Source organism: Propithecus coquereli, unplaced genomic scaffold (genome assembly GCF_000956105.1).
Source record: "Propithecus coquereli isolate 6110/MARCELLA unplaced genomic scaffold, Pcoq_1.0 Scaffold137, whole genome shotgun sequence".
In the NCBI taxonomy this organism is placed as follows: domain Eukaryota; kingdom Metazoa; phylum Chordata; class Mammalia; order Primates; family Indriidae; genus Propithecus; species Propithecus coquereli.
In genome coordinates, this window is record NW_012137969.1 from 7,514,246 (window position 1) to 7,527,049 (window position 12,804).

The 12,804-nt window shown below is 42.7% G+C and overlaps 1 protein-coding gene across 1 annotated transcript in view; it reads right to left on the minus strand.

The window, feature by feature from the left end:
• Positions 1 to 12,804, minus strand: part of SUN1 (Sad1 and UNC84 domain containing 1) — a 44,840-nt gene that overhangs the window by 8,865 nt on the left and 23,171 nt on the right. Inside the window, exons 14-18 of the mRNA XM_012639127.1 lie at positions 7,372 to 7,458; positions 5,882 to 5,925; positions 4,021 to 4,153; positions 2,306 to 2,560; positions 1,631 to 1,715 (exon numbers count right to left, since the gene is read on the minus strand). Of these exons, the coding sequence (XP_012494581.1) occupies positions 1,631 to 1,715; positions 2,306 to 2,560; positions 4,021 to 4,153; positions 5,882 to 5,925; positions 7,372 to 7,458 (604 nt within the window). The remainder of the gene's footprint in view (positions 1 to 1,630; positions 1,716 to 2,305; positions 2,561 to 4,020; positions 4,154 to 5,881; positions 5,926 to 7,371; positions 7,459 to 12,804) is intronic.

The following is a 12,804-nucleotide window of genomic DNA, read 5'->3' on the forward strand; positions in this document are numbered from 1 at the left end:
GGGAGGCTGAGGCAGGAGGATCGCTTGAGCCCAGGAGTTTGAGGTTGCTGTGAGCTAGGGAGACGCCACGGCACTCTAGCCCGGGCAACAGAGCAAGACTCTGTCTCAAAAAAATAAAATAAAAAAAACAAAAAAACCCATGAAAACTATTGGCCTATTTTGTATGGTTAATGTCATTTGATGCCTCTTAAATGAAAATAATTTCTTCATAAATCACAGAATTTCAAAACATGTAACTAAAAGCATTTAATAATCTTAAAAAGTCACTTCAAACAAAACGCACATTGAGAACAGTCAGTAGCCTCACTGACATCCGTCTAGCATAGAACAGAATCTGGCAGTTTCACATGACAGCAGTTTACATCCACCACGTTAAGATGGTAAATGGAACCGAATCCAACTGTTCCAGTAAGGACAGGATTAGGCTCCTGACCAACCAAACCTGAGTTCCTCGACTCCAGCGGTAAGCAAATCAAACAGACTTCGTGTCTGTAAAATCATTACCACCCTGCAGGGCTCTACAACCTCACCACACACTCATGGGTACTAAGCACATTATCGCCCAAATGATGATGTTCCACCAGCCCTCAAATGCAATTCCTACATTTTAAAAATTAAAAAACCCAGCTGGTGCAGTGGCTCACACCCATAATCCTCGCACTCTGGGAGGCCGAGGCAGGAGGATCGCTTGAGCTCAGGAGTTCGAGACCAGCCTGAGCAAAAGCGAGACCCTGTCTTTACTAAAAATTGAAAAAATTAACCAAGTGACTAAAAATAGAAAAAATTAGCTGGGCGTGGTGTCATGTGCCTATAGTCCCAGCTCCTCAGGAGGCTTAGGCAGGAGGATCGCTTGAGCCCAGGGGCTCGAGGTTGCTGTGAGCTAGGCTGATGCCATGGCACTGTAGCCGGGGCAATAGAGCAAGACTCTGTCTCAAAAAAAATAAAAAATAAAAAAACCAACACTTTTCTATAACATATGGTGGCAAAACCTCCCCTAACCTACATGATGTTACTTACTGTTTTTATTTATCTCATGTGTTTCTTCACAGAGATGCTCCTGAGCTAGACCCGGGTTTGCTGTCCCCAGTGTCACAGAGGGTGTCATGTGGACCTCAGTACTTTACTAAACTACAATTTTGACTTTTCAAATGCATTTGGCCCCAAGAGTTCTGGTCCACGCCTGTGCATCTGCAGTGTTCTGAAGAACCAGAACACCACGCCTGTCATTCCGTCTATGCAGCTTCGCTTTATCGTCTGTCTCACCATCGGAGTGGAGGCCCCATGAGGGCACGGTGGGTGGTCACTGTGTGTCTCCACTGCAGGCACTGAACAATCCATCCCCAAACCACAGGACAGGAGGTCGTGGGTGATCAACCCACAAGCTGTGGCGCAGACCCTGACATAACCATGAGCACACACCACCAACCCTTCCAGGGAAGACCCGTGCCCAAAAAGCAACTGGCCAGGAAGAACGAACACCAGGGACTTGCCCAGAATCATGCTCTTGTCTCAGATTTTTGAAAATTCTAACAAGTTCTTACTGCTGGAAGTGGGGTAGGTAACAGCTTCTCAAGTTCACACCCCCGATAACAGGTGGCCATTTAATTTAGTGATGAGAATGTCTACTTACCACCAGATTCCAGCGCAAAGTCTACCATCCCAGTCTTGTCCTGGGAATACAGCTTCAAAGCGTTGTTCACAATAACATGCGCTTGCTGGACAAGGTGAAACAGAAGAGACTCGGGTTTAATGACACAAAGGAAGCCTAGGTGCTCGTATTGAGAGCATATTTTTAATGAGGTCCACATGGGGGATGACAGGCATGGGCTGTCTCAGCAACTCCATGCTCAGACAGGGACGGGAGGGCACAAGAGCCTCTCCACTCAGAGCTCAGCCACAGTCACAGTAAATCTTGGAACCAGAGGAGCCCCCTGGGTACCGTAAAACACGAAGGAAGCAAGGATTAGACTTTGGGACTGGACTACAGGGAATCTGGGTTTACTGGGGAATTTGTATGCCGTATCGGAAGGTACTTGCGGCCACATAGGTAGACAGGATCTCTGGGACAGAAAGACTCACAGTGACACAGTACGCCCAAGCAGCAGATGAACGATGTCACCCACAGCTAAGACTCACTGAGTGGCCACCTGCCCTGAACTCAGCACCGTGCTGAGCACACCCCGCCATCACCTTACTTACACCACTGCACCCCATTTTTAGAAAACATCACAGTCCGCTAGCTTAATAACTAGGTAACCCGCCTCAGCCTGATGTGGGCATCAAGCATTCCTCAGTGCCGACTCACCGCTTCTGTTATTCCAGAAACCCCCGCCTCATTCACAGCAGACACAACGGTCTCTGAAGTGGGCATCTGTTTTGTCACAGAAATGTGGTGGGTGATGTTCTTCAGTATCTGCAGCTCTAAATCTCGTAATAAAATCTGCAAGTCATCTTTGCTTACAAATTGAGAAGAAAACTTTTGTAGCAGCCATTCAAGAGAATCGTCTTGCTGATCTTCAGAAAATATGAGTTTGACAGTTTCTCTGACTTGGGCATCTACCTGGTAACATAATTAGTAAATATAACATGAATTTACTGTCTTACCTAAATCATTTCAATTCCTCACATACATTATCTTAGCTACCTCTGAAGTATCACCCATCCTCACAAAATGTATAATGTAAATGTGACACAATTTTCCTTCATATCAAATTTAAGAACCCCTCTAAAAATGCTGGAATATATTAAAGAGACTAGGAATAGACAAAAGCATGGTATCAATGAAATTTACACCCACGTAGCTAAAGAAAGAGAGAGGTTATGTCCACATTGCTCAGCCAGCGTGCTCCCACTTGGCAGGCATCCACTGCGCGCTGCATAGGTTAGCCAGAGATGCATGAAAGAGCCCCTTGCTTTCAGCAAACTTGGTCTCGTAAGAAAACAGGCACATAAAAAAACCTCAGTGTAACTTTATGTATGCTAAATATGTTCGTGTGTCTTATTTCTGTGCACATATATCATTCTGTACACACAATTCTCTTTTTGCTTTGTAAGGAACGGAGTATGGCGGAAGCACAAGAAAAGCAGAACTTCCCGTGATAGAGCACCGGCAGTGCGCTCACTCAGAACAGCTCCACGGACGTGCCGCTGCTCAGCCCACACTCCTGAGACAGTGCTCTGGCTGCCTCCTTGCCCTCACCCCGCCAACGCTAACCGCACTGCAATGGGTTCTTACGGCCTCTGTGCTCGGCACTTTTGTTTCTGTAGGGTGATTTCCAGGAGTGTGGTTGCTGGTTTCAAAGCAGGTGGGTATTTGTAACTGGTTACTGTCACAAGGTTTTCCCCAAAGGCTGTGGGTGTTTCACCATCCCACTAGCCACAAGAAAGCCCACTGCCCGTGGTCAGCGCTGGCGCCAGTTGTCACTCCTGTGGATCTACAAGCTTTAATCTGCAAATCCAATTAGTAAGACGCTTTGTATGTCTCCACCGTTTCTCTTCCTGCCAATTCTAGGTGCTCTCTGCACATTAGAGAAAATTTTACCATTTGTGTTACAAATACTTTTTCTAATCAACTGCCTTCTGTCTTCTGCCATTCGAATGCTTGTGTTTTCATCCTCAAGCAGCTATGAATGTCTAGATTTTCTCCTCTACTGAAGGATGCACAGACCCGGGGCAAGTCGGTGATATGTCATGGCAGGAAAGAGAGCTCGTGGCAGGTGCAGCATGAGGCTACGTGGATGCAGAGACACAAAACCCCACCCAGATCAGTCCTGGCACACAGCTGTGTGCACATGAACAAGGAAGGGAAGACACACACCAAGTACTGGTGTGTTACACTGCTTAATGGGGGAAATCTGAGGAGCAAATTTGAATGTGTTATTTTCAAATGTTTAGAAACTTCAAATATAGTTGGTTTTTAAAGGAAGTGAAATTAAACAACTTAATAAATCTAGGTCATCAAACTCAACTTTTCTCTTACTCTCCATTATGAAACAAGACGTAAACGCAGAGGAAACGTACTTTTTCGCGTGTCATATCCACCTTCTCGCAGCTGGTCTTCTCATGCTGCCAACTTGACAGCTCCGACCGCAGGTGACCCAGCTCCAGCTCGAGACGCCTGACAGTGGACAGGAGCTGCTGCCCATCGGCCCCGCTGGAACTGGGTGACGAGCACACATGAGTTACACATCGCGAGCCACCTGTGCTTAAATGCTCCCCACACACACTAGACAAGTCAACACTGTAAAGACACCAACCTGTGCTGCGCTGACATAGATACCTAATGCCACTTGCAAATCAAAATCCCAGAGGGACACCCCCCCCATAGGTGCCTAATATACAAACACACATACCACACACATAGGCTCTCTCCCAAAATGCTATCAGCGGTGGTTATCTTTTTAGTGACAGTTAAACAATTTAGTATTTAAAAGCTGTATCTATTTCCTTAAAATTATAAATAAGACTGCAGAAACGAGAATATTTATCAATAATCATTATAAAATTGAATCTAAATTTTCATGTTAATGGAATAATCGCACTAAAAATACATGGCTTCAGGGTTTGTTTTAATAATTCTATTTTATGTAGGTACTGTATATTATAAAATACTGTAATGTATTTATATTTGTTTATAGGTAGATACAGTGGCTGACATACTAACAATTCATCTCTTAAAAAAGTACACTCCTGGATAAACACTCCAGGGGCTGCACACTGGCATATCAGAGCACCTTTTAACTGAAACAGAGGCCCTAGGAGGAAGAAAAATATGCTCTGTACTTACATCCCCCTTCAGAGGGGGCGCAGGGTCTCAGGTCTACACTTACATCCCCCTTCAGAGGGGGACAGGGTCTCAGGTTTACACTTACATCCCCCTTCAGAGGGGGACAGAGTCTCGGGTCTACACTGACATCCCCCTTCAGAGGGGGACAGGGTCTCAGGTCTACACTGACATCCCCCCTTCAGAGGGGCGCAGCATCTCAGGTCACGGCACGGGGTCCACAGAAACACACAGGAGCAAAGCAGAGGAGGACACGCTACCAAGGTAAAGCTCTGTACAGTCCCCTGTGTCCAGCCATGGCAATTATTGGAATCACCAAAGAAGTAAATTTAGACAAAGGGGATAAGGGGTGTGGAGAGAGCTTGCTCTGGGATAAAATTAAAGGTATGGAAAAAAAGATGCAGCTCTGGGAGTATCAGTGAAAGGGAAGCACTACGCTTCAAAGCGGCTGCAGGCAAACTGACAGGCACGCAGGCCAAGTGGTCTGGCAGTGAGGAGCCAAACACCAGGATCCCAGGAGACTACAGAGGGACCAGGCCGACTACTCAGCAGAGAAACACCTCAGCAGAGGTACAAGAGCTGCTGATGTCAAGGGCCTAGAAAGGCTGGCAGCTGTCTGGGAGAGCCACCTGCTGACGGGCCTGGCCTGGAACATGCTTTCCAGAGGCAGGGGTCCTGCCTGCGGAGGGGCTGTGGGGCTGTGGGGCAGGAGGGATGACGGCCGAGCTTTAACTCAGGTCTACCTTGATGCAAACAGCCAGCAGAGGCCCGGCCTGGAGTCCACTGTGACAAGAGCTCCGAGGCCAGCCCTTCACGCACACCCAGGCAGGGGCACCCATTGGGCGTGGGGAACAACTGACAGTCAACATGGAGAGGGGGATGCAAAAGGCCCCTCAGGATCCCTCTGCCCTTGTGTGGCTCCAGAGGGATCCCCAGAAGGACACACAGCTGCGTGTGTTTCAACCATAATGATCAGGTACTTCAGGTGATGACGGGTGGGTGTCCGAACCAGCACCCTCATTATTATTGCTGCCGCTCCAAATAACCAAAAGGAGAAACACAGAAGACAAAATAGTAAATTATTTGAAATTATCCTACCTAGTCGTTTTTAGCTTGGTCTGTTCTAATTCCTTCTGGATGGCCTAAAAAGTATGAGAAACAATCTATTTAAATTCACAGTTATATGCTGACTCCATAAAACCATATACTTGATCAAATCAAAAAACATTTTTTATCTGGACATTTCCCCTCTTAGTTCAAAGTCCACACCTGCCAGGTGGCTCACAAGTTGGGGTGTGTATTTAATACTTCAAAGTAAACCTTTAAAAGACATCACGTGTACTCAGAGATGCTCCTGTGCACACATCTCACAGGGATCACATATACTCAGAGATGTTCCCGTGTGTGCATCTCACAGGGATCACGTGTACTCAGAGATGCTTCTGTGCACACATCTCACAGGGACCATGTATACTCAGAGATGTTCCCATGTGTGCATCTCACAGGGATCATGTATACTCAGAGATGCTCCTGTGCACACATCTCACAGGGACAGCTTAATGAGTTTTTAAAATTTGCAGCTCCTATAACCAGCACCCAGGCTGAGAGACAGAACACTGCCACCATCTCTGGAGAATGTATTTTAAGTGTGGAAGGAAAAGGAAAAGACAAATTTACACATGAAGATGCGACTTATTAATATGGTGTGTTCAAAGATGTCTGAGATAGCAACACTATACTACACTGAATAACAGCATCTGTTCAAACTCTGCCTTAACAGAAGTCTTCATAACTCTGACACAGGACAAGGCAACCCCATATGAAATGGATTCTAGACCCTTTCACAGGTGAGCTAATTCCTGCCCTTGGCTGGCTGCTCTCAGCCCCTCCCCTTCCTTTCAGCTAAGCTCCCCTGACTCTCACAGGGTCTGTAATGCAGGAGCCGGTCCTGAGATCTCCCCAAACACTAAATCTAATCCTTAGGTTCATCACGTTTTACAACTTAGTTCAACGAACATATGAATATCTAATATGCCAGGCTTGTGTTAAGTACTGGAGATGCAAAGAACCTGAACTTGAGCACTTCGTAATCTCCGTAGCTGAGATCAACACAAACACTCTGGCCTTCTTCCTCTGGCTTTACCAACATCTAACAGCAACAGACTTTCTGACCCAAAATTAATGTTGTCTGTCAAAAGGTTCAGGTCCTTTATTCTTCCTCTAAACACAATGTAATCCTGGTGGAGGCTGTGTGATCCTGAGGAAAAACAGGGACTCTGGAACCAGGAATAGCTGGACTAGAATCCAGAGGCTTCCCCCTCATCCACAGCCCTGCTCTGACCCTCAAAAGACACGTGGAGCCGGTGGGTCAGGCACACCGACTGAACTTTTTAAAGCAAGAAAGCGAAATTGCCAGAGGAAAACGGAAAGAAACATTTCTTTCAGTTTTACCAAGGACAACAGCAAATACCACAAAAGAAGGCATATTAAATGGCTAAGGAACTTTAAAATATTAACTGCAACTGATTTTTCTTTTATTACAAAATCACTTTGTTGGGGACTATAATTATAAGGTCAAGAATAAATACCTCAGATTTTTCTGTCAGTTTTCCAAGAATGTCTTCCAAGTTTGAGATACGGACTTCATGTTCTTGACGGAAAGTCATAAAGTCAGTCTTAGAAGAAAAGAAAATGAATGAACAAATGATAAAGTTAAGCAACAAACAAAAACATATCAAGTTTGGCAAGGTCATTTCTACACAGAATATTTAAAAACTGGAGATTATTTGGTCCCAACTTGGCACAGCACCCTTAAAGGAGTAATCGCCTAGTACTGTTCTTATCGTCATCTCTGACTTCAGAGATATTGAACTTGTGTTAAAATGCACAAATAGCTTTTCTAGTTACATAAGAACATTAACAAAGACGTCCTGGCCGGGCGCGGTGGCTCACTCCTGTAATCCTATCACTCTGGGAGCGTGAGGCAGAAGGATCGCTTGAGCCCAGGAGTTTGAGGTTGCTGTGAGCTAGGCTGACGCCACGGCACCCTAGCCCAGGCAACACAGTGAGACTCTGTCTCAAAAAAAAAAAAAAAAAAAAAAAAAAAAAAAAGAAGTCCTAAAAATAACAGACAACACTGTAGAGAGCAATTACTACTCATCCAACAAACACTCATTAGGGACCCACTATATTTAATGATTTAAAATAAAATAACCAAGGATTAAGATACACGATACACTTATTTCCCCCTTGATTGTTTCGTATTCATACGAAATGTTATGACATATAAACATTTATTAGGAATAAACCAACCAGAACATTTCCCCAGAACACTAGATGATACCACTAAGAACCAAGGCTTCCTCAGACAATTTAAGTAATGTGTTACACAGCTGACAGGACAAGTGACAACACCAGCTAAGGGGCCCACTTAGTGAAGAACAAAGTGTTTGCAACATAAGCTACCTGTTGAAAAACAGCAGTTTGTTTCTACCAATCAATTCTTAGGAAGATAAACTCATAGCAAGATTATTGGAAATACCCCCGGGAAGATCTAGAAAAATCACTGCTAATCACACGATGGCAAAGAAAGGACTGTACGTCCTGAATGACTAAAATCCAGGTCACAGAGAGAAGTACAGACTAATCCAATATCCTGATATCTATACGATATTTATATCCCACCTCATTCTAAAACATCATCAAAACACTTGCTTCAGTGGCACACACACCAATATCAGAACGACACAAAGAAGAACAGCATGGTCCCTGCACAAGGATGATACGTACACTGGTGACACGTTCCACGTTTTTACTTGACCTAAAGAGACAGACAACACGGTAACAGCGGGGACGTCAACAACCCACTCACAGCACCAGACTGATCATCAGACAGAAAATCAACAAGGAAACACTGGATGCAAACTGGACTTTAGACCAAATGGACCTAACGGACATTTACAGAACATTCCACCCAACAACTACAGAATACATTCTTTTTACCAGCACATGGAACGTTCTCCAAGACAGACCACAAGTTAGGCCACAAAACAAGTCTTAACACATTTTTTAAACATCCAAATCATATCAAGTATCTTCTCAGACCACAGTGGAACAAAGCTGGAAATTGCCAAGAGGAACTTTAGGAACCACACAAATATGTGGAAATTAAAAAACACACTCTTCAAAGACCACCGAGTCAACAAAGAAATGTAGACAGAAATTCAAACGTTTTTTTAAATGAATGAAAATGAAAACACAACATATCAAAATCTGTTGATACAGCAAAAGTAGTGCTAAGAGGGAAGTTTATAGGTTTAAATGCCTACACCAAAAAAGCAGAAAGATCACAAATTAACAAACTAAAGTCACACCTCAAGGAACTAGAAAAATAAGAACAAACCAAACCCAAAGTTAGCAGAAGAAAAGTAGCAACAAAGATTAGAGCTGAACTAAATGAAATAAAGACCAAAAACAAAACAAAACAAAAATCCAATACAAAGGATCAGTGAAAAGATGGTTTTTTGAAAATATAAAAAAAATTTACAAACCATTGCTTGACATTCTATGCTAAATAAAAATAAAATAAAACAAAAAATTGACAAACCACTAGCTAGATTAGCCAAGAAGAGAGAAGATCCAAATAAAATCAGAAATGAAAAAGGAGACATTATAACTGATACTACAGAAATACAAAAGATCATGAAAGACTATATGTGAACTATATGTTCACATACTCGAAGACCTAGAGGAAATGGATAAATTCCTGGAAACATATAACCTCCAGAGATTAAACCAGGAAGAAACAGAACTTCTGAACAGACTAGTAATGACTAGTGAGGTTGAATCAGTAATAAAAAAATCTTCCAACAATAAAAAGCCCAGGACCAGATGGATTCACAGGTAATTTCTACCAAGCATACAAAGAACTAATGCCAATCCTCCCGGAACTGTTCCAAAAAAACTTGAAGAGGGAATTCTCCCTAACTCATTCTACAAGGCCATTATCACCCTGATACCAAAACCAGAAAAAGCACAACAAAAAAAGAAAACTATAGACCAATATCCCTGATGAACACAGAAGCAAAAATCCTCAACAAAATACCAACAAACGGAATTCAACAGCACATCAAAAGGATAATACACCATGATCAAGTGGGCTTTTCTTAAAACCAGGAATGCAAGGATGGTTCAACATAAACAAATCAATAAATGTGATACATCCTATAAACAGAATGAAGGACCAAAACCATATGATCATTCTCAACAGATGCAGAAAAAGCATTTGATAAAAGTCAGCATCCCTTCAGGATAAAAATCCTCAACAAACTAGGCATTGAAAGAACACACCTCAAAATAATAAAGGCCATATATGAGAAACCCACAGCCAACATCGTGCTGAATGGGGAAGCATTCCCCTGAGAACTGGAACCACACAAGGATGCCCACCATCACCACTCCCACGCAACATAATATTAGAAGTCCTCGCCAGAGCGATTGGGCAAGAGAATGAAATAAAACGTATCCAAATAGGAAAAGAGGAAGTCAAGCTGTCCCTGTTCACTGATGATATGATCTTACATGTAGAAAACCCTAAAGAATCCACCAAAAATTCTTAGATCTGAAAAATGAATTCAGTAAAGCTGCAGGATACAAAATCAATACACAGAAATCAGTAACAGTTCTAATACACCAATAATGATCTAGCTGAGAACGAAATCAAGAAAGCAATCCCATTTACAACAGCTATAAAAAAATAAAATACCTAGGAATATATTTAACACATTAACTTCCATGTGAATTGTATTTAGCTCATGCTAGTTTTGAACCCGGGGCCTGGTGAAGCATATGTAACTCACACGTCTCTTCACCTAGGGAGCCTCGAGAACTATTTTTCAAGTTGCATATAACTCACGTTCAGAAAACAATAAAAAAAAAATTTTTTTTTCATTAAATTAGAAAAGATTATTTTGTTTTCAAAGTTTTTATTCTATTTTCATAATAAAACACTGTGGCAGTCAATGTGTTAACCAAGGAGATGAAAGATCTCTACAAGGAAAACTGCAAAACACTGATGAAAGAAACTGCAGATGAAACAAAGAGAAAAACATCCATGCTCACGGATCAGAAGAATTAATATTGTTAAAATGACCATAATGTCCAAAGCACTCTACAGGTTCAATGCAATCCCTATCAAAATACCAGCATCATTTTTCACAGATTTAGAAGAAACAATTTCTAAAGTTCATATGGAACCAAAAAAGTTTCTGAACAGCCAAAGCAATCTTGGGGGAAAAAAATACAAAGTTGGAGACACCACACTGCCTGACTTCAAATGAAATTATCCTACAAGGCTGCAGTAACCCAAATGGCAAGGCACTGGTATAAAGCCAGTAAACCTGGATCAATGGAACACACAAAGCACCCTGAGATAAGGCCGTGTACTTAGAGCCAAATGATCCTTGACAAAATTGACAAGAACATACGCTGGGGAAGGACACCCTTTTCAATAAGTGGTGCTGGGAAAACTGGATTGTCATTTGCAGAAGAATGAAACTGGACCTGTCTCTCACGATATACAAAAGTCAACTCAAGTGGGATTAGAGATTTGAATGTAAGACCTGAACCTATAAAAATCCTAGAAAAAAACCTAGGGAACACTCTTCTGAACACTGGTCTAGGCACAGAATTCATGACTAAGACTTCAAAAGCACAGGCAACAAAAACAGAAATAGACAAACGGAACCTATTAAACTACGAGGCTTCTGCACAACAAAATAAATAATCAACAGAGAGAACAGACAACCTGCAGAATAGGAGAAAATGCTTGCAAACCATGCATCCAACAGGGGACTAATATCCAGAATTTACAAGGAACTCAACGCAACAGAAAACCTACAAATAACCCATTAAAATGTGGGCTAGGGACATGAATAGACATTTTTCAAAGGACAAGTGGCCAACAAATAAATGCAAAAATGTTCAACATCACTAATCAACAGAGAAATGCAAATTAAAACCACAATGAGAGATCATCTTACACCAATCAGAATGGCTATACTAGAAAGACAAAAGATAACAGACGTTGGTGAAGACATGGAGAAAAGGGACCCCTTGCACACTGTTGGTGGGAATGTAAATTAGTACAACCTCCACAGAATGCAGTACAAAGATTTCTCAAAGAACTAAGAATAGAACTACCATACAATCCAGTAATCCCATTACTGGGTCTCTACCCAGAGGAAAAGCAATCAATGTATAAAAAAGACACCTGCACTAATATGTTTATTGCAGCACTATTCAATATAGCAAAGACAGGGAACCAACCCAGGCGTCCTTCAATGGAGGACGGGGTAAAGAAAATGTGGTGCGTATGCACAATGGAATGCTTTTCAGCTATAAAAAAGAATGAAATCATGTCTTTTGCTGCCACATGGATGGAAGTGGAGACCATTATCTTAAGTGAAACAGATTAGACACAGAAAGACAAGTAAGGCAGGTTCTCTAAGTGGGAGTAAACAACATGCGCACGTGGAAGCAGAGGGTAGAACAATAGACAATGGAGACTCAGCAGGGTGTGGGGTGGAGGGTGGATGATGGGAGGTTGTTTGGTGGGTAAAATGTGTGTTGCTCCAGATACGGATGCACGGAAGGCCCTGTCTTCACCACAACACAATAATATCAACATAGCAAAAGTGCACTTGTATCCCATGAATATATACAAATAAAAAATTTTAAAAACGATGCTGTGTAGTGGATCACACCTGTAATCCCAGCACTTTGAGGCCGACGCAGGAGGATTGCTTCAGGCCAGGAACTTGAGACCAGTCTGGGCAACATAGTGAGACCCTGTCTCCACAAAAAATTTAAAAATTAGCTGGGTGTGGTGGCGCGCACCTGTGGTCCCAGCTACTCGGAAGGATGAGATGGAAGGATCACTTGAGCCCAGGAGTTCAAGGCTGCAGTGAGCTGTGATCTCACCACTGTATTCCAGCCTGGGCAACAGAGTGAGACCTCATCTC